The sequence below is a fragment of the Macaca nemestrina genome, chromosome 18 (genome assembly GCF_043159975.1).
Source record: "Macaca nemestrina isolate mMacNem1 chromosome 18, mMacNem.hap1, whole genome shotgun sequence".
Lineage (NCBI taxonomy): Eukaryota > Metazoa > Chordata > Mammalia > Primates > Cercopithecidae > Macaca > Macaca nemestrina.
Window position 1 is genome coordinate 46,339,248 of NC_092142.1, and position 26,965 is coordinate 46,366,212.

General features: G+C 38.8%; 2 protein-coding genes across 5 annotated transcripts in view; one reads left to right on the forward strand and one right to left on the reverse strand.

Moving 5' to 3' along the window:
- The window catches only part of LOC105492223 (integrin alpha FG-GAP repeat containing 1), a 294,233-nt gene extending 285,306 nt beyond the window's left edge, over positions 1–8,927 (reverse strand). Inside the window, exons 1-4 of the mRNA XM_011759246.3 lie at positions 8,700–8,927; positions 6,958–7,030; positions 1,856–2,001; positions 603–660 (exon numbers count right to left, since the gene is read on the reverse strand). Coding sequence (XP_011757548.1) covers positions 603–660; positions 1,856–2,001; positions 6,958–7,030; positions 8,700–8,907 — 485 coding nt within the window. The 5' untranslated portion in view covers positions 8,908–8,927. The remainder of the gene's footprint in view (positions 1–602; positions 661–1,855; positions 2,002–6,957; positions 7,031–8,699) is intronic.
- Positions 8,928–9,159: 232 nt separating this feature from the next.
- Positions 9,160–26,965, forward strand: part of LOC105492220 (phosphorylase kinase regulatory subunit beta) — a 227,627-nt gene continuing 209,821 nt past the window's right edge. Inside the window, exons 1-2 of one of the 4 annotated variants that reach the window (XM_011759241.2) lie at positions 9,160–9,292; positions 11,765–11,876. In XM_011759241.2, the coding sequence (XP_011757543.2) occupies positions 11,822–11,876 (55 nt within the window). In that variant the 5' untranslated portion in view covers positions 9,160–9,292; positions 11,765–11,821. The remainder of the gene's footprint in view (positions 9,293–11,764; positions 11,877–26,965) is intronic. The other 3 variants (XM_011759242.3, XM_011759239.3, XM_011759240.2) reach the window with 3 other exon arrangements.

The following is a 26,965-nucleotide window of genomic DNA, read 5'->3' on the forward strand; positions in this document are numbered from 1 at the left end:
AAAGATCTAGAACTAGAAATACCATATGACCCAGCCATCCCATTACTGGGTATATACCCAAAGGATTATAAATCATGCTGCTATAAAGACACATGCACACGTATGTTTATTGCGGCACTATTCACAATAGCAAAGACTTGGAATCAACCCAAATGTCCATCAGTGACAGACTGGATTAAGAAAATGTGGCACATATACACCATGGAATACTATGCAGCCATAAAAAGGATGAGTTTGTGTCCTTTGTAGGGACATGGATGCAGCTGGAAACCATCATTCTTAGCAAACTCTCACAAGAACAGAAAACCAAACACTGCATGTTCTCACTCATAGGTGGGAACTGAACAATGAGATCACTTGGACTCGGGAAGGGGAACATCACCCCGCACCAGGGCCTATCATGGGGAGGGGGGACGGGGGGAGGGATTGCATTGGGAGTTATACCTGATGTAAATGATGAGTTGATGGGTGCAGCACACCAACATGACACAAGTATACATATGTAACAAACCTGCACGTTATGCACATGTACCCTAGAACTTAAAGCATAAAAGAAAAAAAAAAGTTTAAAATCATTTCAAAGGAAGCAAGCACATACTTACTCCATAATTAGTGGCTCATCTTGAAAAGTCCTATTGAGTATGGTCATATTGTTAGGATCTGCAAAAAGATATATAGCAGTCTTTTTATATTACTTTTGATATCTACACTTAAGAAAAAATATTCTTCTACTCTTTTCAAGATTTATCTCTAATTTATTCCAACTATTATTATTAAAGAGATACTATAAATCTAGTTCAAATGAACAAGCTTGCAAAGATAAAATATTGGGAAGTACATTCTACAGTGAAGACTAGCATTACAATAACTTCCTTTTGAGGTATGCATTTAAATATTTGCTAGCTGAGTCTTTGTCTTTACACAATTTAGTACTAGAGAGGCTGACAATTAACAAGGATTTTGTGTAAAGAAGGCCATATATGCAAAACTTCCTGGCTCTAAAATGTACATGCTTATATACAAGCTTTGTACATGGTACTCCTTCTGTAAATACTTATTGACTTAATGAATATAATGTATTGAGGTTACTGTTTACATTCCCAAATGGTGCAGACAACACGACTGAAATTTGACTCCATGAACAAAGTTGCCTATTTAGGTATAACTAATTGGCTTTTCAGACATGGCTTGATGATTTGTGACTAGGGAAGGTAGACTGATTCTCCAACTATACTTCAACTTTGTTGTGCTTTCCTGTGCTGAGGAGACTAGAAACCAAAAATAGCATTTTCCAGATATCGTTGCATCTGAGATGCTGAATAAAAGTTAAGCCTTGCCAATCAGATACACTGTGAGTCTTAAAGGCATGAATGAGGCAAAGGCTGTTTCTCTGCTATTTCTATCTGTGTCTGCTCACTGAATTTGGGAGTATCAAAAGACCAGGTGCAGCATTCATTTTGCGAGGAGAAATCACTGCAGGCACAGCAAGCATCATTCTGGTAGCAGTTGTGTAACTAGCCACTTCTGATAGTGGAAAGAGGCAGAAGCTTTTCTGATGATACTGGGATTGCTCCTGAAAGCTTATTCTTTAGCCATCCCAATAATTCTGTGAGCCATTAAAACCCTTTAATAAATCTCTGTCCTCTTTAAGCTAGTAAGAGTGAAGTTTGTTAGTAGAAGTGAACCCTGCCCAGTTCAGGGTTGAAAAAGAAAAATCAGGAAATAAACTTTGAAAAAAGTTTTTATAATTATTGACACCCAAGAACAGTATTCTTGAACTGATTTCAGAACAATATTTTGTTACATTTACCTTCATATTCAATGATAAATATTAAAAATTTTAAAACAAATTCACCTAACGTTTGATTTTGTCCCCAGAAGATAACAGCTCCTAATTCACTCTTGGCATAATTTTTGGGAAGATATGTCAGAAGGACATCCATTTGAGAATCTCCATCATAATCCCCAGGGACTACACTTGTTATCAATGCACTGTGATTCCTAAAAGAAACAAGCATTTACAAATATCAGACAAGTTGTAATGGAAAAGGACAACTCTGTATTTCTACCATAAAAAAATATTTTCAATGAAAAACTTAAAACTTCACATAACTGACCGATTGCCTTCTCTTTCCTATCTTTTCACCCCAGATGTACTTAGACCTCTTTGGTCTACAAAAGAGTTCAGAATGAATGCAGAATAGTCTCAAGAAACAAGAAAAAACTGAAATATGTCAAGAGAAAACGTGTTTATTATGTTCAAGCAATGGCTAGTATAGTCCTTCTATATAGTTCCTTTGTCAAGGACACTAAGACATTCGGATGGTGTTTCTAACAACTGGAGGCTCATAATTGCTAAAGCAGTAAGCAATATCACTGGGATTTTTTCAATTAAAAGATATTACTTATAAAATATTTAGTTTGGATTTTAACATAAATTCAAAATTTATAGTAAAAATTAAAAAATCATTTTATTTTTGTGAAAGCTAGTAAATTAAGAATGGATTTTTTTTTCCAAACTTGGCAATCAATACAGCATCCAAACATATATATCTAATTTTATACACATATTTTTATTTTTTCCCTTGTCATAGGTATTGATATATTTTTATTAACAAAATAATTCTAAAATTATTTATATGAATCTTGAAAACTTAACATCCGGCAGTCTTGTTGTCTGAGTGACCCAAGTAAAAAGTAGGCCTTAAATTCATTTTATATTTAATACTACTCAGATCAAATAGCAAGACAACAAATTTCCAAGTAGACTATAGAAAAATACTTTCTTAATGCATCAATGGCAGTCCTTTCTCCCTCTCACTCAGCAAGGTAAGAACCAAGTGGTGCATTTCTTGAAAGTCTCAGGAATTAAGGATTTAAGTTACAGTAACGGGTAAGGTTTTGGCCTTAAGTTAAACACAGGAGTTAACTAAAAGTCTGCAAAAGGAACAATTTAACACTTGCCCACAGCTCTACCTATTTCTAGAATGTTAGTCCATCAAGAACATACATGCAGGGCAAAAGATAGTAGACAAGTCCCACTAGGCAATGCATTTCCAATTATTTCTTTAGCACGTTACTTGGAAATATGAGTAGACACCTGCCTTTTGCCTTCTGAAGAAAACTTTTGACTATTAAAGAGAGCTAAAACAAATAGCAATAAGGAACCTGAAGAAAACAGAGCTAATGCAACAAAAGAAAACTTCAAAATTACACTTTAGAAAAGAGAAAAAAGTATATATATATAAAGAAAAACAGTATGCTAAAAGACATCATAAGAATGATCGTAAAACATCAGTAAGAAAACAAAACAAAACAAAAAATCTCGGAAATTAAAAATGTGACACCTGGCTGGGCGTGGTGGTTCATGCCTGTAATTCCAACACTTTGGGAGGTGGAGGTGGACGGATCCCTTGAGGTCAGGAATTTGAGAACAGCCTGGCCAACATGCTGAAACCCCATCACTATTAAAAATACAAAAAGTAGCAGGCATGGTGGTGTGCATCTCTAATCCCAGCTACTTGGGAGGCTGAGGCAGGAGAATCGCTTGAACCCTGGAGGTGGAGGTTGCAGTGAGATTGGGCCAATGCACTCTATCTAGCCTGGGCAACAGAATGAGACTCCATGTCAAAAAAAAAAAAAAAGGACTTAGAATTTAGAAGAGAAAGTTGAGAAAACCTCCTGCAAAGGAAAATAAAACAAAACAAAACAAAATGATAAAAATAAGAAACAGATAAGATAAAGGAACAAAGGATGAACCCAGGAAGACTAATAATCAATTGATAGGCATTCCTAAAAGAGACAAACAAAAAATTTTTTCAAAGAAATATTTAATAATGCAAGAGTTTCAAAATGCCCCCAAGGATAGAGGTCTCTAGCTGGAAAGGGCCCACATAATGCCTAGCATAATAAGTAAAGAATAATCATTCCTGTAATTGCAGCACTTTGGGAGGCGAAGGTGGGAGGACAGCTCCAGCCCAGGATTATGTGGTTACAGTGAGCTATGATCATGTGACTGTACTCCTTTGTCACCTGGGTGACAAAGACCCTGTCTTTATCAAAAAAGAAAAACAAATCTATACCAAAGCACATCATCATGAAATCAGAACAAAATGGAAAAAGAAGAGACTCCAATAGCTTCCAAAATTAAAACAATTTACATTTAAAAGATTAGGAGAAATAATAGGATTGAATTTTAAAACAGCAACCCATGAAGCTAGAACACAATAAGCTAATTACAGTGTTAACAGCGGGTAGAGGCTGGGCGTGGTGGCTCAAGCCTGTAATCCTAGCATTTTGGGAGGCCGTGGCGGGTAGACTGCCTGAGCTCAGGAGTTTGAGACCAGCCCGGGCAACACAGTGAAATCCCGTCTCTACTAAAATACAAAAAAATTAGCCAGGCGTGGCACTGTGCACCTGTAGTCCCAGCTACTCAGGAGGCTGAGGCAGGAGAACTGCTAGAACCAGGGAGGCAGAGGTTGCAGTAGGCTGAGATCGCGCCACTGCACTCCAGCCTGGGAGACAGAGCAAGACTCTGTCTCTAAAAAAAAATAAAAAATAAAAAGTGGGTAGAAAAAGGTTTTAGACATAACAGGACTTATCATGCATCCTTTCTCAGGAATTTCCTGGAGGACACACCCCCGTGAAGTAAACGAGGAAATTTCTTTTTTTAAATGGGGAAATTCCCCATAGAGTAAGTCTGCAAAAGGCCTGGAGAATGAATCCAGACTGGATAGCAATGCAGATGATCCAATGGGAAAAAGAAAAATGCATGATAGGTATATGGTAAATATGACAGAATATCTGCAAATAAATTAAGGATATGTACATAGAAAACTAAGCAATCTATTTTTAAAAAAGCAATCATTTATCCCAGCAGGGCAAGCTGCACAAAAAATTAAATACTGTCCCAGCACGTTGGGAGGCCAAGGTGGGTGGATCACCTGAGGTCAGGAGTTTGAGACCAGCCTGGCCAACATGGTGAAATCCAGTCTTTACTAAAAATACAAAAAATTAGCCAGGAATGGTGGCGGGTGCCTGTAATCCCAGCTACTTAGGAGACTGAGGCGGGAGAATCGCTTGAACCCGGGAGGCGAAGGTTGCAGTGAGCTGAGATGATGCCACTGCACTCCAGCCAGGGCAACAGAGTGAGACTCCGTCTCAAAAAAAAAAAAAAAAAAATACTGTACATTATTTGGTTTTGAAGTACATAGACACTACATGGTTAAAATGTAAACAATGATTACTGATTCAACAAAAAATTATGATTTAACTACACTGGGACAATGTAGACAAATTAAGTTAATAAAAAACAAGAAATGAATAACAATGATAATTCAAGAAATTAGTGTAAAATTTTATTTTAAAATATGGTAATAAACACTAGAAGAATCAGCTACAGGTTTTAAAAGTGGTTCCATCTGAGAGAGAAACAGAGGTGTGGGGGAGTATAAGGGTGAAGAACAGATTATTTTTCCTTTGAAAAATATTCTAAATTAAAACACAAACAAGAGTTTCTAGGTTTTGAAAGTACATTGCATTCATTAAAAATTTAATTGGAATATTTGTTTTAACTTATCAGAACATATGCCATTTACATCCTTTAAATTTCCTTAATTTCTAATCAGAAAAAAAATCACCTCTATGCAGTTAGTCCACTTCTCATATACACTCATCAACTTCAGTTTCTTCCCCACTCCAAGCATGCTGACATTCACTACCCAGGAACACTTCTCAAGGGAAATAAGTTCCTGTTTATCCATTTATAACTTTCCCCTCAAAGTTCTTGTTCAAGGCCATTTTTTTTTAACATGAGTTTGAGTTTACTTAAAATACTGTAGAGTCTGAGAACTAATTAGTCCACACAGGGACTTTTTAAAAACAGTTTCCTAAGTAGTCTTGTAATCTTCTATAAACCAATTCATTCTGGACCTAGTTTACAAGGAAATCAATTCAAAATACTGTTTTCATCATCTCTCCTTTGCACAAGGACCTGATGATTCCCCTCTTCTAATGGGACTGTGTTCAAAGTCTTTTTGATATTTCTGAAGGCTACCAGTCTCATGAAAGCTTCTTATCTTATGTTCTTAGTCCTTAACTCCCTGAAGTGTACCTTCCACTTTTGTCAGGCAGATCTTTCTACCTCCTATTCACAACATGCTGTTGTTACTTTTATCTCTTATAAATGCTCTGTCCCCAAAGTTAAAAGTCTTCATCTAACTTTTTACTTATACTGAGGTCAAGCTCAAGTTCCACGACTCTGGAAGCTGCCCCTTTGGCCTGCACTGACCCATCTCTTCTTGCTTGAATTCAGACTGTCACAAATGCTTGCTCCAAATGTAGTTTGTAGTTTCAAATGAATGTAGTTTCAAAACTGTGTTGGGTCACTATCATGGAGGTAGAGGTGTGGGAGTGGTCACTGTTTCATGCAATGCCAACCACAGAAAAGAAAAATAACTATTACTTGAACATTTAAAAGATTCAGATAACCAAATTTGAATTCTTTCCAAGTCAACCTTAAAAACTCACCATCTATCAGTCAATTAAACAAAAAAAATTAGAACACTGACTTTTTCCCCACTGCAAAATAGGCCACTCTTCCACAAAACACAACACATGGCTAACACAATGAGACTACTGTGAGTAACTGCTCCCTCAAGATGAGGCACAGAACGAGACACATTCAAGAAGGGGTATGAGATTGCAAGGAAATAAAGGGTGTTTATATAGAAACAAACCTGGATCCACTTAAATTTATTTCTTTAAAGTCATTTTTAAACTTTGGTATCTTCACTATTTTTCCAAAAAAATCACTTCCTACTCATATCTCACAACTAGTGGTTTTGCATCCCAACATTACAGGTAAGGCTGACTTTAAAGACAATCCAATCAGCTACGGCATATCCATTATTACATTAATGACTAATGTTTTATCAAAATAATCATATTTGTACTTACTTGAAAGATACCTTTACTTTAGGTTTAAAATAGGGTGCATTCTGGTCTGCCAAAAAGACGATTAAGTCGTTTCCTAAAGGAAACAAATATATGATATTAGAAAAATGTTTCTTGGTAAGATACCCCATCAGTGGTTACAAGAAGGTTTCTGGGCACTGTTCTCAACAAGAAAACTTTTATTCTACTCCAGTTCATCTGCCCTCTCAAGGATAGTTCCACTAGGCCAATGGAGAGGCCTAACATTATATCACAAGTTCAATGTTCAAAGTAGCAGAGGAATAGAAAGGATGAACATGGGAAAAAGCAGCTGATCAAGAGAAACTGAAGCCAGTGGATTCTGCAAGGAGTCAGATTGGTTGACTTAAAAGAACCATATAAAGAAGATGCCTTGTAACTATACTACATGTCAAGACTTGTCTTCCCCGAATCTAGCAATGCTGCCTCTTGTAAGGCTGTTTGGTTCATTACACAGATGCATCACACCAAAGATGCAGGGACTCCCATTGTAGATATCTGACAAGGACATAATTAAGCATGTGAGCATAAAACGCTGAATCCTCCAAGACCCTTCTCCTATTGGGCCATCCTCTAGAGGCTGACACATTCTTGGAGCTCAATTAGCACTCATTGAGACAGACTTTCGGAATTGTTTAATCAAACACAGGCCATCTTTAAAGTCAATGCTACTCTCTGTATCCAGTTTGGACAGAGTGGCAACAAGTTTTTGGCAGTACATTGCAAAATGAGGAGTCAAAAAGATTGGGAAAATATTCAGGGTCCGTAAGAGGCTCCTGCATCCTGGCAAGGGCCCCAAGAAGTCTGGTTCAGGATCCTGTCAGACAAGCTCTGAGTAGCTCTTCCTTCCTTCCTTCCTTCCTTCGTGGCATTGATCTTTAAGCAGCACCTGCTTCTGTAGGTACTCAAGAACGCTAAGACCCCCTAATGCCCACTGTCAGCATTAAGATTTATAAAAAAGTTAGTTTAATGATGGTCAAAGGAAATAATTTCCAAGAACAAGTTAGCAAAGAAAGTAGAGATTTGGAACACTAAAGTGATGACCAAGGTGAGGAAAGTGTACACGAAAGAACAGGCAGCTCAAGAGAGAAATTTCTGTAGTTTGAGCCTGCTTTCCCAAGGAGGCATTGGTTTTATCAGTGGTCCCTGCAAAATGCTTGTGTGAGCTGTTGAGTGTTTACGCCCTTGGAAGGGGACATTTGCTTCAAAGAAAGCTGTGGCCTTGACAAAGGGGGGGCGGGGGGCGAATTAGGTAGGTGGGGAGGCAAGGAGAAGCCCCCTATGAGAAGACATTGTCAAGCTGCACCTTTTCCTGTTCATCAACGGGGAAGGAAGACTGAAGCAAAATAGAATGGAATGAGAGGGCCTTAGGAGCGAACGTTGAGGCAAGCTACAAAGATTCCTAAGAATCAGGAAGCACTTTGGAAGGCAGGTGATTCCATAGGGAGGAGGGGGAAGGGTGACTGGGGGAAGGCTGCAGACTTCTTAGGCAAAAAACTGGGGTGCTGTCAGGGGGTAGGTCAAACTGTAGGGTGGCTGGGTCAGAACTTGGGGTTGGAAAGGGTGGTGCAAAAGGGCAAACTGTCAATAATGCTAAAGGGAAGGCCACAGGGCTGGGAGAGAAAGGCCAGGAAATGCTAAAGGACCGGCCACTGGGCAATGGGTTTAGGGAACACCGGGAGGGGCACACGGACAGCGAACAGAGGGAGGGCCCGGCAAGCACTGACTTTCCCGCAGCACGAAGAGGTCCGTCTGCTTGTCGGAGTTGAGGTCCCCGAAAGCCGCAAGGGTGCCCCAGGCCTCGGCCCCAAAGAGCTCGGCCGTGACGTTGTGCAGCGCCCGCGCTGGGACCGGCCCGACTCCCAGTAGTGCAAGCCCCGTGAGGAGCGGCGACAGGAGCGCCCAGGAGCTCGGCAGCCGGCCCGCCGCCGCCATGGCAGCCCCTCGGCCCCCGCCCGCCGGCCCAGCGCCGCGCTTGACGGCAGCCGTAAAGCACCGCGTTACCGGCCGAAAGAGTGACTAGCAGCCCCGGGACGCGTAAGAGCCGCTGCCGGATCCTTTTTCTCTCTCCCACTAGGGCTGCCCTTCCGACGCTAAAAAGACAGTGGAGCTAGGGTGAAAGCCGCCCTCACGCTCACTTCCGGCAGGCGCGCCTCCCGACAGTGTCGTGCGGGGGGCGTGGCCGAGCGGGCATTGCTGACAGGCGGCCCCGGGGGCGGTGGCCAAGGCGGCGGCGGGAGCGCGATGGCGGGGGCGGCGGGGCTCACGGCCGAAGTGAGCTGGAAGGTCTTGGAGCGAAGAGCTCGGACCAAGCGCTCAGGTTTGGCTGGCTGGGGCGCCGCCCCCCTCCCCGAGTACCTGGGGTGGTGCTTCTCCTCAAGCACCTTGGTGGGAGGCAGGCGGGGGCCCTGGGAATGAACCTGTGCCCCGAGTTCTCCCTTAGAAACAGTTGGCGGCCCTGACCTTGCTTCTGATATCTTCATCCACCTCTAAAAATTAGGTGGTGGTGCCTACTCCATTGTGTGTGTGCCCCCGACTCTATTCAACTTATGATCCCCACTCGGAAAGTAGGCAGCGGTCCGGACTTCCCTTAGAGTCTTCTAACTTAAAAATCTGGCGGCGGCACATTCCTGGGAAAGGGAATGTGTCCTCCCTGTGAATGTTCTCCCCAAAAGTCAGATAGCTTAATCAGATCAAGTCAGATGTAACTACGATCGGGCTGCAGAAAGCCGGCGTCTGCTCCTTGCCTTATGTCTTATATCCCTTTTACATTCCCACAGGTTCTAAGCAGTAGACCTGTCATCTGTCTAGCAGAAATTGAAGGAGACTGGGACTCAGATCTTGAAGTGCATAGTTAGGGCTCAGAAGGAAAAGGGGCTCCTTAAGTGGTTCCAGGTTGTGTGGTTACCAAGCCAGAAAGCGTAGAGGTCAGAAGGTGCCTTGCAGGCAGTTTTAACAGTTTCAAGTGTCCCGAACTGACTTGTTCAAACTGCAAGTCATGACTTGTGGCATTATCAGCACTTGTGGCTGATGACTCCTAAAAGCTGGGATTAAAACTTCCTGTATTCCTGGCTGGCTGGATATAATCTTGAGCAAAAAGCATGTACTTAAACAGGAAAGGTGGAAGGCAGAATACAGGTTTTCAACTAAGGAGCTTCCCTTTTAAAGAACTGCATCATTGGGGGGGCGGTAGTGTGAAAGGCCTTAGCTAGGAAAATTAACTTTGCACTTGCATTGATATTAAGAAATTATTTTCGGCCGGATGCGGTGGCTCATGCCTGTAGTCCCAGCACTTTGGGAGGCCGAGGTGGGCGGATCACCTCAGGTCAGGAGTTCGAGACCAGCCTGGCCAATCTGGTAAAACCCCATCTCTACTAAAAATACAAAGCTTAGCTGGGCGTGGTGGCAGGCACCTGTAACCCCAACTACTCGGGAGTCTGAGGCAGGAGAATTGCTTGAACCTGGGAGGCAGAGGCTGCAGTGAGTGGAGGTCACACCACTGCACTCCAGCCTGGGTGACAGAGGGAGACTCCGTTTCAAAAAAAAAAAAAGGAAAAAAAGAAATTATTTTCTCAGCTAATATGTCCCCCTTATGTTTTGGGCTTTTCCCATTTATGAAGTTCTTAGTTGTCTGTTGTGCACATTTTTTTTTTTTTTAATTTGGAGAAAGTAAATCTAATTTCTGAAAATCTAATTTCAGAAATCATACACCCAACATTCTGTTTTTTATACCTTACAAAAAGTTGAGCTTTATTTACTCAGAGTTATAGTAAAATTACCAACTGTGAAGTATGAGGTAATTTTTTCAAAAAGTAGTCCTTAGTACTACTAAAAATCAATAAAGTGACTTGGAATAGTTAGATGTATTTGTTTCACACTTTTTCTTAAATTGTTTTTGAGTCATATAGAAATACTGAGTTGGCTACTAACAATGTGGCTATCTGGATATAAAAGTGTTATTGGATTGGTTATATCTAAACAGAGAGTAACCGGAGTTTTCTTACAGGGACCTGAGTACTGCCCCCAACATATATTTTTGCAAGATTTCTCTTTTCCTTTCATAAGCACGTAGAGTTTATTTTCTTCGTTAGTCTTTGTTTCCTCTGAAATGCATGCCATTAACAGTAAGCTTTGAAAACCTTACTTCTCTTTTCTTAGCTGAGAAAAAAATTTTTAGTGTTAATTGTTGTTGAATGCAGTTATGTAAATCCACTTTTATATGCAAAGTGCATAGTATCAATGTTGAATGTTCCTGTATGTTTACATCCTAGTAGTAAAAAGAGATACCACTTGAATTCATTACTCCAAATTAGTAGTTAAATTTGAGGTTTCAGATTCTTATAAGTATATGAAGTACAGATGATAAAGTTAGTAACTCGAGTTAAAAACTTCCTGTGTCATTAAAAGCAATCAACTTGATTCTGTTTGTTACTTTTAGAAGAATATATAAATGGAGCTTTGTTAGAAACCGACTAACCTGCCTGGAGCATAGAGTCCTCCTCACAGAGTTCTGAGCATTGTTACATAGTAGCATAATTACTTCACTGCACAATAGAGGATACTACATTTATGTAATATTTAATAAGTGGATATTATATAGTTCCTGTCTCATCCATATGAGCAAGTGTAATTTATCAAACCAAAGAAAATCACATATTCAAGTCATAAAAGAGAAAATAAAATTATAATGATCCTCAGTTACTGCCTTCGTTGTGCACTGCATCATGTTAATAACTGCTCACACTGCTTTCAATTAATTTAACACTGATTGCTTCTAACCTTTACTAAACAGTTTTAAAATTGCTGTAGCTTAGCCTGTGACGCTTATGATTAGAGCCAACAATTTGAAATGGCCTGCTCACCTGATGCAGTCGTCTCTTCGTCTTCTACTTTCTTAAGGTCTGGTAAGTGTTGTAGACCCCAAAAGGGTCACTTGGTAATTTTAAATACCTTTGTTTCTGACGGTTGATTTCACTATAAGATATCATTATGTCTTTATTTCTTGTTTGGTGGGCCCAGGCCTGAGTACCAGGCTGGTGTTAGGTTTAACTTTACATTGTGTTTTGAATGTGGCCTATTGTGTTCTTCTCATGTGGGGTTTGAAAAGGACAGAAAGTGGAGTGCCTGCCCTGATACTTGCAAGCTGTTTGAGCAGAGGCAGTTCCTCAGTGTCTGGGAGCTCCCATTGTCAAATGTGCACATAGTGTATTTCTTAAATGATTTTTGTCTTCTTGCCACAAAGGAAGTAACTTTTACAAATTAGGAATCTTTGGTCAACATCCCACTTATCTATTCTTCATCAGCTTACTGTGAAGCAGGTTATTAGTATATACGTTTTCATAGACAGGAAGCGACTTAACCCAGGGAATATTTTAAGGACATGTGCTTTGGCCTTTATCCTGTGCCATCCTGGTGTAAGGGCTGGAACAGATGTTGGCACAATGGCTCTTTGACCGTTGTGTTGATGCACTCCTTTGAGAGCTGGATGAAAGCTATGGAATTGCTCTCCAGATGTGTGCACAGGATTTTGAAAACAATCTGAGTGATTCATGGACCCAGACATGATTACCTATGCATTCCCATTAGGAACTAGGTCTTTGGATGTATTCAGTCTCACTTTAGGGAAGAAGACACACATTTCGTTAGGTGGCCACATAGCTGAAATGAAAACTGAAACATTTAGAGCACTTTTCTGTAGTTATGGCTTAACTTGGGCCATTTAAAACCTATTATGTGCTAGAAAACCCGGAGAAGGCTGCTGGTAAGAGGCTACTTTTTCTATAATGCCTTTTAAGCAGAATATTTCAAGCCTCAGGACTCACGAACAGGCAAATGTGAGATGAGCACCCCCAAACACAGTGAAAACTCCTTGGCTTCACCATAGCCTTTCAGAAGTGTTTCTCCCTCTTCATTCATTTTCATTTATATTTCAAGTCCTGTTCTGGCAAGATAGAGGAGGAAAATCTTGAAGAAAATAAATAAGAAATAGCTTAAGGAAGAATCAAATAGGAGAAAACAAAAGCTCTTTAAGGAACTAAAATTATTTCTATCTCTGGGTGTCATCTGCTAAATGAGAAAATATTATATGTAACAATGCCAATTGATTTCTGATTATTTGAACTAAAAGAACAGGAGGACATATATCTCTAGACTCTGCTTTCTTTCATTATAAGCACCGAGCTCTGTTTTCCATCTTGGCTTTTCTACTAAGAATTAAAGTGGTTTTAAGCACTAGCAGAGTCATTCAGTAGTAATGGGGAAATAGAATGTTTAAAGACAGCTTTTATGCATCAACAGTCCTGAAAATTTCTAAACCCAAGAACTGTGCTTTAACATTACATAGAGTATTTGAAGGCATATACAAGAAGCTTTTCCAGTACTGTATCATCAAATTGAAATAGAATGCACCAAGAAACAGACTAGAAAAATATCAAACTTTAGTGTTATAATCCGTTTTAAAGAATGATTCTTTATAAATTACTTTCAGTGTTGACACTTTTTTGGGAGTTCATCTAACCAAAACTTACTAAAACTATAAAGACACATTTAAAATTTGTATCTGTTAAAATAATAAGTACCATTCCTGCTGGTGTTTAGGCTTAACTTTGCATTGTGTTTTGAATACGGTCTGTCGTGTTTGCGTTTAAGTACTCTGAGTGGTTTGCATTTATAATTTCTTATTTAGAAATACTCCATTTATATTGGAAATGATTTGCTTTCCCCTATTGTAGTTCTTTAGACATTATCTTTTAGGCATATGTTTTATTGTGCGATTTCATTTGACAATTATTTTAAAGCATGTCCTTGCTTCACAGCTGAGCTTTTCATTGGTACTTTGGCCAGAAACTATCCAGTATTGCCAAACGTGAAAGCCAGTAGTATCTTGATTTTGAAAAATTCATTTTCAATGTACCTGCATTGTTTTATGTATTTTAACACTTCATATTCCTTTTGGATATGTTTCTTCTTTTGTTTTTTTTTCTTTGTTTCTCCTCTTTATGGAATTTAGCGTGAGTCCTATATTTCTGTGTGTGCATACTTGAGCTGTGCTCTGACTGCTAATGTACTAGTATTTGCTGTGGTTGAAAGAAATTTGTTTTGACTGCTTAAACTGAAAGAGGGATCTAGATATTCAGGTTTTTCTTTAAAGACCTTTGAAGTAAAATGTACAAGACCATGAATTTATAAAGAAATTCAACAGCCAAAATAAGTTAAATAATTATTAGAGAAGGAATGTAACATTCAATACCTTAGATTGCTTCCATTTCTCATGTGGCCACTACGGTTATATTGAGTTAGCAGAGTTGGTCAGCTGTAGCAATCACCTTGGCAATACAGTTCAATTACTTGGAATAATGGTTATAGCATATTGTGATGTGGTAAGAAACAGCTTGACATTTTTGCTTTTATTCTTAAATGACAAAGATAATTTAAGAGATTATTCTTTTTTATAATGCCTCATGAGCTTATCTACCTTGGCTCCCTAAGTTTATCAGGCAGCTGATAAGTGAGCTTCAACATAGTACTCGAGTCTTTTCATTTACTTGTTTCTCTTTATGTTCTTTGATTAACTTTCTTTTGTTAATTTAATTTGATGGGCAAATCAGTACCTGTTAAAATTTTATTGTATATTCTGGGCAAAACAAAACTTTGAATTGTATATGCCTGACATTGTGTTTTTAAGGAATTTATATAGCAGCCTTGTTTTCAGTTAACTAATCTAACCGTCAACTAGTCAAAAAGATGATTCTTGTGATTGGAAGAGAACATAGGCCCAAGTCTCCTGGACTCTTGTGGGTTGTGGCCTCCTTTAAGAGCTGAATGAAAGGGTGTACATTTGGTGTTCACCTACACCTGGGTCTGATTCAGGCTCTATTGTTTACTACCTGTATGATCCTGAGGAAGCTGTATCTTTTTGAGATTCAGCTTCCCGCTTTGTAAAAATGATGTTAATAAAACCTACCTGGAGAGATTATTGTGAAGATCAAACAAGATGTTATATGCAAAACACCTGATATTTAGTAACTGCTCAATAAATTTTAGTTATCTTTCCTAAAAATATGTCTTTTACAATATTGCTGATGTGTAGTAAAGACTAATGACTTATATACAACAAATATGATTTCTTATCTCTCTCTCTCATTTTGATATGTATGCTCAAAATAGCCATTTTAAGAAAATCTGTCATGCTTAAATACAACTAGCTTGAATCAGATTACTCAGAATTTAATATTAATAGAGCTGTGTTATTTAATATGGCCCATTCCATTTTGTAAATTTAGCTCTTATTTTACTCTATGTCCATCTTATTTTTGTCAGTAATCACTATAACTCTAAAGAAATTGTTTCTGACAGTTTCCATGGAAACTCCTATTAGATAGCAGGTAGAGCAGTTGTTATTTTATGTGTACTTAAAAGATATTTTTGTCTCAGACATGCACTGGGCTCCCTTCATGTAGGATGGAATTCTCAGAAGCACTCCTTGATTGTATCCTACTTGGAACTCTGACCTCTTACTAGTACCTGCCCTGTAATCTTATAAGATTTAGGAAGTAGGCCGGGCGCGGTGGCTCAAGCCTGTAATCCCAGCACTTTGGGAGGCCGAGACGGGCGGATCACGAGGTCAGGAGATCGAGACCATCCTGGTTAACACGGTGAAACCCCGTCTCTACTAAAAAATACAAAAAACTAGCCGGCCGAGGTGGCGGACGCCTGTAGTCCCAGCTACTCGGGAGGCGGAGGCAGGAGAATGGCGTGAACCCGGGAGGCGGAGCTTGCAGTGAGCTGAGATCCGGCCACTGCACTCCAGCCTGGGTGACAGCGCGAGACTCCGTCTCAAAAAAAAAAAAAAAAAAAAAAAAGATTTTGGAAGTAGAGGCCATATCATATGACTTAACCCCCTTGGCATGAATCTCATTGACCCTCAGGCTTACTCTCTTTCTGTGTCATATTGCCCAGCAAAAATGATGCTTCACATTTCATAAGTGAAGTGGTTTCATGAAGAGCGCAGCAGCTTGTGTCACTGCTTTAGATTATCACCAATACTCACATTGTGCATTCTAAAAGCTATTTTCCTCATGCTGTTTTATCTGCAGTGTCTTATGAAATCAGAGAAAGAGTAAGAGGAACTCCCTAGAATTCCTGATTCTGATCCGGGTACCTATGCACATTTCCAAATGGATATATGATGGGCATTTCAAATGTAACCGAAACAAAACAGAACTCTTATTTTCTACTCTTATTCTTATCCCAATCATGTTCCTCCTTAAATATACTTTATTTCATTAAACTAAACCATTATTCTTCCAGTTACTCAAGCTAAAAATACAGAGGTTATTCCTCTCTTTCCTTCAACCTTTTTATTCAGTTAATCTGTAAAACCTTTCTACTCTACCTCTAAAACACATACCAAATCTGTTTTTCTCCAGCTGTACTCCTACCTCCCTAGTCCACTTTTATCTCTGGTCTACACTACAGAAATAGCCTGATTTCCTGTCTCCTCATTCCTACCTCACTACAGTCTGTTCTCTGCCCAGCAGTGAGATAGGTCTTTAAAAATGTAAGTCAGCTCATGTTACTTTCCTGCGTAAAGCCCTCCCATTGCATCTGTCATTATCTTAGCATAAAATCTACATTCCCAGGCTCACACCTATAATCCCAGCACTGTGGGAGGCCGAGGCGGGTGGGTTACCTGAGGTCACAAGTTTGAGATCAGCCTGGCCAACATGGTGAAACCCTGTCTCTACTAATAATACAAAAAATTAGCCAGGTATGGTGGCATGTGCCTGTAATCTCAGCTACTCAGGAAGCTGAGGCAGGAGAATCGCTTGAACCCAGGAGGCGGAGGTTGCAGTGAGCTGAGATTGCGCCGTTGCACTCCAGCCTAGGCAACAAGATGAAACTCTGTCTCAAAAAATAAAATAAAATAAAATAACTAACTAACTAACTAACTAAATAATAAATTCTACATTCCCTTCCCTTGAATGACAAAGTCCCAGGTGACATGGCTTTTGCCTGCCCCTCTGACCTCCTCACAGAATGCTCCTCTTCTCCACTGCTATCATTGGGTCCATAAGATGCAATCTCATTTGCACTTTAGGCTCTCTGTAGTGTAGCTATTTAGGCTCTCTGTAATAGCTATTTTCTCTGCCTGGAAAGCTCTCTGTACTGCTCTTAGGTAGCTTGTTCCTTCTGGTTGAGTTTTAGGTTATCGTCTTAAATGTAGCCTCCTTAGAAAGGCTTTTTCTGCCCACCCAATCTTAAGTAGCCCCCAGACACATCACTCTTAATTTTAATTCTCTGTAGTGTCCTTATTATTAGGTAATTTTTCCCCCTTCTTAGTTTTCCTGTTCATCTTCATCCACTAGAATATAAGCTATATAAAAGCAGGGACTTACTTGTTTTGTTCACAGCTGTATCCCTAGAGTCCAGAAGAGTTCTTGGAACATAAAAAATGTTCAGTAAATCATATAGTATATATCACACTGGAGACTGTCCTTCTTTTGAGAGACAGTGTCATAATGTGGTTATTATATGGATGTTAGACTCATACAACTAGGCTCAAATACTGGTATTGATACTTACAAATTGTGTGAGCTCAGTAGCAAAGACATAGAATCAACCTAGGTGCCCCAACAACAGTGGGTTGGACAAAGAAAATGTGGTACATATATACCAGGGAATAATTCGCAGCTGTGGAAAGAATTAAATCATGTCCTTTGCAGCAACATGAATACAGCTGGAGGCCATTATCCTAAGTGAATTAACACAAGAACAGGAAACCAAATACTACTGCATGTTCTCCTAAGTGGGAGCTAAACATCGGGTACTCATGGACATAAACATGGCAACAATAGAAACTGGGGACTGCTAGAGGGGTGAGTGAGGAAGAGCGGCAGTGGTTGAAAAACTAACTGTCGAGTTCTTTGTTCACTGCCTGAATGATGGGATCATTCATACCCCAAACCTCAGCATCACGTGATACCCAGGTAACAAACTTGCACGTGTACCCCAAATCTAAAACAAAATTTGAAATTATTAGAAATAAATAAACAAAATGTTTTCCCCCAAAATCCAAACAAATTGTGTCAACTGTTTTGCAGTTAATTTTTTGTACTATGGAATGGAGATAATAGTATATTCCTCATAAGTTATTTTGTGAAGATGAAGTAATGTCTAGGAAGTACCTAGTGGTGGTAGTAGTAGTACTAATGATAATAATGATTTTTCATGCTATGATGATAGTGACAACTTTTTAAGCAGCTAATCTTTATTGATTACTTAATGTGTTACAGGTAGTGCTTTACATTTAAATCTCACCGAAGTCCTCTTTTGTAGGTGTTATTACTGTCCCCTTTTGAAAAACTCAAAGCACAGGAAAGTAAAGTAACTTACTTAAAGTCACCCAGACAAACTCTGGCAGACCCTATTCTCCTAGCCACTGCTGCCTTCCTTCTCTTCTTCATCTACAGTGCCTAGTACTCCATAACTAAACAACGGTGGTTACTATTGATGTTTTCTGTTCTTCTTTCATTCATTTCTAATTAACTGATGTTTATTGGACCTCTCTGATGTAGGAAGTTTGTAATAAATAATACTGGTTGAGAGAGCTAATAGCCTGATGGAATTTATACAGAGCTCAAGGAGACCAGTGCTTTTGTATATATTCACTATGTCTCTCTCCTGGACTCCTCCCGTTGTTTCCTACTGAACTTTGCTACTAGAGCCATCACCTCTCCTTGTACTATCTCCCTAGTCAATGCACACTGTTGTTGCCTGGGTGATTTTTCTAAAATGAACTAACCCTTAAGTGGTTGCTTATCTCCACTCATCAGCTCTCTATCTCCTGCAGGGTTGAGGTAGGGACTTCAAGGAAAGGGAACTTAAAGTGATCTTTAACTCCTAGAAATAGGAGTCAGTGGAGAAGTTGGGGTAAGGAGGGCTCTAGGCTGAGGATCGTGGGGCTAGATAGAGCTGGGTATTTAAAGCCTACTGAAAAGGCCATTATGGGTAAAGCATTGTGAATGACAGGAATGGGTGAGAGGAGGGGCTGAGATGGGCAGGGCCTTGGGAGCCTTGAAGATGTTTGAATTTTATTATAAATGCAAGGGAACGTGAACATTTGAAGCAGTGGAGTTGTAAGGCTAGATTGGTATTTTATGATAATTCTCTGTTATGTAAAAATAGACTGGAAGGTGACAAAAAGGCAGGGAGCAACCTCATGGCAGAAGCTGTGTGTCGTATAGGTCTATGTTTAACACACGGCACCATGCTGGGTGCATAGGGACACTCTTGAGTATATCATCATTCTGGATTCAGAAGATGTGGCCACCTTGATTATGCATTAGAACCTACATATCTCTGACTCAATAAACTCACTTTGGAGGAATATTCCTGGGGCCCATTTCCTGTTAAGTGAGAATAAACTAACTTTAGACAGTGAGTTTATTGAGTCAGAGATATAAATGGTAGGTAGGTTCTAATGCATAATTTAGGTGCATATATACAAATATAAAATGTATATGTGCGACAAGGTCAGGAGATCAAGACCATCCTGGCTAACACAGTGAAACCCCGTCTCCACTAAAAATGCAAAAAAATTAGCTGGGCATGCTGGCAGGCGCCTGTAGTTCCAGCTACTTGCGAGGCTGAGACAGGAGAATGGCATGAACCCAGGAGGCGGAGCTTGCAGTGAGCTGAGATTGCGTCACTGCACTCCAGCCTGGGTGACAGAGCGAGACTCCATCTCCAAAAAAAAAAAAAAAAAAGTATATGTATGAAATATATGTGTGTGTATATATAGTAAAATCTTAGATACAGTTAGTTTTATGTCATTATGCTATTTTGTTTTCACATTTTAAAATGGCATATTGACCATTCTATTCCGAGGAATAGTCTGCAAAGCTACACAAGGTCCTTGATTCTTTGCTTGATTCAGGCAGAAGGATGCATTTAGACATTAATTTACCTCTTAAAAGATAATAGACTTGTGGAAAATATATGCAGTTAGGACATATCTTTTATTATTTTGGGACACATCTATTTTCAAATCCCTGTTTAGAAAACAACTGCCCAGTGTGGTGGCTCATGCCTGTAATCCTAGCACTTAAAAAGACCAAGGCAGGTGGACTGCTTGAGCCCAGTTTGAGACTACATGACGAAACCATCTCTACAAAAAATACAAAAATTAGCCAGGTGTTGTGGTGCCTGGGATGGCTGGTTGGAGGTTGTGGCGGGAGGGATAGCTTGAGCCTGAAAGGTTGAGGCTGCAATGAGCTGAGATCGCACCACTGCATTCCAGCCTGGGTGACAGAATGAGACCCTGTCTCAAAAATAAATAAAAAGAAAGCAAGTAATAGAAAATTGCAACTGCTTATATTACGTATTTAGTCTTGAAAATGCTTTCTGATGGTTCATTGTAGGTTCTAGGATTTTCTTTTTTTTTTTTTTTTTTTTTTTGAGACAGGGTCTTGCTCTCTCACCCAAGCTGGCGTGGAGTACAGTGGCACTATCACAGTTCACTGCAGCCTCGGTCTCCTGTGCTCAAGCATTCCCTTCTGCTGGGCCTATAGGTGTGCACCACCATGCCTGGCTAATTTTTTTTTTTTTTTTTTTTTTTTTTCTGTAGAGACAAGTCCTCACTATTTTGCCCAGGCTGGTCTGGAACTCCCAGGCTCAAGCACTCCTCCCGACTCTGCCTCACAAAGTGCTGGGATTATAGGCATGAGCCACTGCACCTGGCCTCTATAATGTATTTTGAATACATTCATACTTGTTTTCATTTTTCTTCACATTAGGCCTTGGTTGCCTTGATTCGAAATAGTTTTTAAAAGATGAAAAAGTTGTTGCTGTTTTTTATTTTGTTATTTGTTACCTTTTTTTTATAGACTTTATTAGTTTTACCAACAATCACATGATTATTAGTCCATGAAAATTTATTCTTTATATTTAACTTCTTGGTTTTATAGCTTTCTTCTCTTTCAGTTCATATTTCACAAATTTTCTTGAGGATGTGGGTTTGTGTAGATGAATGGATGTGACCTAAACATTAAGTGATTTCCAACAGCCTTAATGAGAATTTTTTAAATGTTATTTTTAATTGGCAAGTAGTAATTATAGATATTTACAGGGTACAATATAATGTTTCGATATATGCTTACAGTGTTGGATAATTAAATCACACTAATTAACAAATCTGGCCCCTCACATACTTACTATTTTTTCATAATGAAAACATTTAAAATCTACTCTTTTAGCAATTTTGAAATATATAACGCTTTATGATTATAGCCACCATTCTGTGCAGTAGGTCGCTGAAGCTTTTGCCTCCTATCTAACTGAAATTTTGTACCCTTTGGTCAACATTTGAGAATCTTGTGTAATAATTGAAATTTGTCATTTTTATACATTCTGATATATGTCATATATGCTCTTTTTTCAAAATATATACCATTGATTTTTCATTTGTCATATAAAATCTTTAAAAGTTTATTGTTTTACTCCCTTTGTTATCAATAGCCTCACAGTGTTTACATGGCCTTCCTTTTTGGCCATTTAAGATTCAAGTCTTGTAGCTCAGGACTGAAATAGGCACCCGACATAGAGATGAACACTTATGCTGTTATTTGGATTATAGATCAAGTCTTATTGCTAAAGCTGTGGATGGAGACTAGGAAGGACAGACACAGAGTCTGAGATTGGGCTATTGAGCTGTGGATAGTTCCTCTTCATACATACTTTAGCTTCCTGGTATGTTTTGAAAATATGCTCATCAGGTGCTTAACTTGTATTCTTTATTATATTTCTGTCTTCCCCCAATAGTTGAACCAGTGAAGAATTTTCTATATATTAAAAAAATGTGGTACATTTACTTTGTATATTCACTTTGGTTACATTAACTTTGTCAGCTTGCTTGTAAATATCTGATGATTGATTAGTTATAAATCAACAATATGTCAAAAAGAATTCGCTTGTTGTGACTTCAGTCAGTGGACTATTTCCTTTCTTTCTTTTTTTTTGAGATGGAGTTTTGCTCTTGTTGCTCAGGCTAGAGTGCAATGACGCAATCTCAGCTCACTGCAACCTCCACCTCCCAGGTTCAAGCGATTCTCCTGCCTCAGCCTCCCAAGTAGCTGGGATTACAGGCATGCGCCACTACGCCCGGCCAATTTTGTATTTTTAGTAGAGGCAGGGTTTCACCACATTGGCCAGGCTGATCTTGAACTCCTGACCTCAGGTTATCCGCCTGCCTCGGCCTTCCAAGTGCTGGGATTACAGGTGTGAGCCACTGCGACCTGGCTGTTCCGTTCTTGGGGTTTTCTGCTTACAGGACAGCTTATTGCTTACTTTTTATAATTCACATCTAAACTTTTAATGGCTTCTGATTTAGGATGATTTCAGTCTCATCTTTTTTTCCCTGCCTCCTAAATATGTTTTGTTGTGAATTTCCATCTTTGTAACTAAATGGGAGTCAGGCAAGTCTAACTCTTCAAAAATTAAGGACAAGAGACTAAACCTTTAAATTTACTGTGATCTTTGATTTTAAATATTTTGATTTCAGTGTTTACTGATACATTTTGAAGATGGAAGTTGGGACATCTCAAGTTCTAGCATGCTTTTTCTTTCTTTTTCTATCTCGGTAACTTGACCACAGATCTCGATGTCTTAATAGAGGCAGCCTTATTGTTTCCTCTGTCCTTAAGCAAAAACAATATGTTTAATAAGTTTTGAGTAACAGAACCTTCTATGGCTAAATGATTCCGAAGTGGGCATCACTCCTAGGCTTTGGCCAACTTGATGCTATAGATTTGATTAGGGGACTTCATCTGGAAATTCGTAGTGAGAAACCTGGATGGACCTCTAGAGAAAATATACTGTGTATCATAAGATTTTGCTAAATGTAGGAAATAGAACCATGCCCCATTTGGTGACATTTTTCTTATCAAATTCCCATGCTTCCAAATAACATTTAAAAATACATCTTATTTTTAAAATAATTATTAAAAAAATCTTAATTAAACAGCTTTATTTGGTATTGGGGTAAGCATTGATAGAGAGTGTTAATCATTTCTATTGATGTTCTTCCTGCTTTGACAGTTTTCCTGTTCAAATGGAGCCCCTTTTAACTGTGGCTTATATAAACATGTTGATTTTATTTTTAGAGTCAGGATCTTCCTCTGTCTTCCAGGCTGGAATGCAGTCGTGCGGTCATAGCTCATTGCAGCCTTGAACTTCTGGGCTCAAGTGATCATCTTGCTTCAGCCTCCTGAGTAACGGGGACTACAGGCATGTGCCACTACGCCCAGCTAATTTTTTTTTTTCTTTTTTTGGAGACAGGGTCTTGCTGTGTTGCCCAAGCTGGTCTCAAGCTCCTGTCCTCAAGCAATCCTTTTTTCTCAGCCTCCCAAAGTGCTGAGATTATATGAGTGAGCCTTGATTTTAAAATGTAAGGCCTTAACTTTCATTAGTGTTAAGCAGATTTTATGTAGTCCACTGATAAAGTAGTTTTCATGATAAATATCATTAATATAGAGGCTTTTAAAATAAAAGCGTGTTTTCTTAACTTATGTATTTCTTTTTTTTTTTTTTTTTTTTTGAGACGGAGTCTCGCTCTGTCGCCCAGGCTGGAGTGCAGTGGCGCGATCTCGGCTCACTGCAAGCTCCGCCTCCCGGGTTCACGCCATTCTCGTGCCTCAGCCTCCCGAGTAGCTGGGACTACAGGCGCCCACAACCGCGCCCGGCTAATTTTTTGTATTTTTAGTAGAGACGGGGTTTCACCGTGGTCTCGATCTCCTGACCTTGTGATCCGCCCGCCTCGGCCTCCCAAAGTGCTGGGATTACAGGCGTGAGCCACCGCGCCCGGCCAACTTATGTATTTCTGAGGGAAATTATTTTTGTTTTGTGGAATCTTTTTATATGAATTTCTCTCTGTACCCATTCAGAGATCCTCTTGGTTGGTTATCTGCTTTTCGTGGAAATACACAATAAAGCCCAATTAATTTGTTAATACCCACTTTATCCCAATTCTTAATAGGCTTGTAGCTTTGATAATAATCATTTACTCAATGACCTCAAGGATAAAAAGATCTATCAGGATATAAGGTTTTAATTATTATAATTTGAAGAAATAAAAAAACTATTTAAGGGTTAGAATTTATCAATGCACTCTTTCTCCTGCTCTATTTCATTCTTATTATATTGATACTTGTACCTAAGACCTATACCAAATTTAAGTCCTTCTTAGGTTTTTAAATTCTACTATTTAAATATTTCTTGAATATTTCCTTCCTTGTGCATTACTGGTGTCACTGTCTTAATTGAAGGCCCTAGAATGATTGTTTTTACCCAAACTAGACTTTTATGCCTAGGGCTTACTCCCTGTCTTACAGTCCTTTGCTCTGCCAACAGATATATCTTTTAGAGTTTGGATCATATGATGCCCCAGTGACTCTTCAGTATCTAAACGATAAAATGCACACCTGGAATCTGCTGTTCAGCATCCTCTCTATTAGACTTCTGGATACCTGTCCAGCCTCCTGTCTTCCTCACCTTCTCTGCTGCAATGTTATTAATGTACCTGGCAGTTCAAAAGTGGGTCACTCTCTTTCTGGCTTCTGCACCTTTATCATGAAGTTCCCTCTGTAAGCTGGGTGCACTCCATAATCTTTTATTCTGCTCCAGTGATCTCTTGTTTTTACACATTTTCTGACAACTCCCTTCTCTGCATTTCACGTTTCAATTAATTGCTCTGCTGGTTCCCATGACATTTTATACAGGCTTCTTTTAGCTCTGATGTCACTACATTGCTATTAGGTAATTATATATCTTTTTTCTTTACTAGGCTATGAAGTCCTTCAGGTCACCAACAAGATCTGTTGCAACTTTGTATAGCCCCTGATGCAAGGCTTGGTGCTAGGGACTCAATGTTGAATAAGAATACAAGTTGAATGAATTCATTAATCATGTTAGAAGAATTAGTACAGTTTTGGTTCAGAATGAACTTTCTAGCACTATGTGTTGTCTAATAATTTAACCTTTTTACTCGGTGAATAAGATTCAATTTATTTATTTTCCTGCAGGTTTTGAATAAGAACATATTTTCATAGTAAAAAAAACCTTTTACTGTCAACTCCAGAAAGGTTCAAAATTCAGGCTCATAAAATAAATGTAATAAATAAAATAGTGACCTAGGTTTATAATAGCTTTATGACATGGTGAGGGCACTTTTGATTTTTCTCTTAAACTGTGGGCAGCATCTCCAAGGCCAAAGTATGTGGCTCTGATTGCTTTTGCCCCTTGTATACAAACTTTGAGCCATCTCTGTGTACTGATTTTTTCTTTCCCTGAAGAGAAAATGGAAGAAATCACATAGATTATTCATCTACATTGTAATCCAAATGTAAGTCATCAGTAGCATGTTTATTCCTTCATGCATAGGGTGAGTCAGTGCTATTTAATGGGCCTTGTGTGTCATAGTGTAAACTTTACCAAAGATACCGAGGAATTTGAACTTAACCATTTAAATTTCAGGAATATGGTAAAGAAAAAGAAAATGATATACTTTTAAATAAAATAGAGAAAAACTTCCTAAATCTTGCCATCTGGAGTAAGTTTCAGAATAAGAAGTGATATAGCATCTATTTCTGGAAAAGTCTTGAACATAATGCTAAATAATGCACTAGAGAAAAAAATCTATGTTTTTACCTTAGACTTCTTTAGAGCCAAGTCTAGCAATTATCATGTATTTAATTTACACGATGAGAGTTCTTTTTATTCTTGTGAACTGCAGTTGTCTTCAACTAATATGGTATTGAAATGGAAATAGAAAGAAGTGAAATCTAGGTAAAGGATAGATGGGTCAAGTAACGTGACAACTGAAATGGTTCATTTACGTGGCTGACATGGACAGAGTGCAGTGATCCAATACCAGAATTGCTTAGAAACCCCTTCATATTTTGGGGAAAATTGTCATTAAAGCAGTATTTCTGATTTAAATGTTACCTTGGAAGCAGGTTATATATTACTGTGAACTTTTTTTTTTTTTGCTTTACCTGAGAAAAAGAAACAAAGCATATTTCAGTGTTTAAATCCTAGGTCTTCCACTTGCTACCAGTGTGACCTTGGTTAAGTTACTAAACCCCATTAAAAAAAAAAACTTTAGAATGGTAATAATAGTACCATTATTATTAGTAGAGTTATTGTGAGGATTAAGTGAAATCATACATAAAAAGCTCTCACACAGTACTTTGTGTGTGGTAAATGCTCTGATATTGTTAGTTCTTATTAGGATGCTGATAATCATACTATAATGATACTATTCTTAACCTTTTAGAGCTCTTCGGTTAAAATTAAATTTATGTGTTTGTATTCATTCTGGCATGTTGCATATTGACAACACCCACTAAGCATGGTGTTCTGGGTACACTGGTGAATTATAGTAGCATAAAGCAATGTCCTTGTCCAGAACAAACAGACCAAAATAATGAATGTATTTTAAAAATATCAGATCCCTGAATAGAGTCTGGAGATCTTGTTTTTGGTGTTGGTTTTATGCTTAAAAAGCACTGCATCCTTGAGCAAGTTGTGAATTTCTCCCATGAAATAAGGGACTTAGACCAGAAGCTTGTTAATATTTTTTTCTGTTTCAAAATATTATGGCACTCAATCATTGACTGTCAGGGGAGTTAGGGGAAAGTACTTATATGGTTTTAGGGCTGAGGCTGGATGATTTCAAAGTAGATCTTACAGGATGGAGAACTGGTTGTGATTGTGAGAATTGAGTTGATGAGATAATAGCTTTGGATTTGTCAGTACAGTGATGCAAAGATCTTAAAGCAAGCTTTGATGAACAAGATGTTAGTTTTGATATTTAAGCTGTTTTAGTTGGTTCATGGTCTTACTTTCTAGGGATTGTAGAGCTAGATTTTCCTAAGACAACAAAGCTGCTGTCTAATTTTGATCTCTGGCATCTTCAACATCTTACACCCTCTCTTGT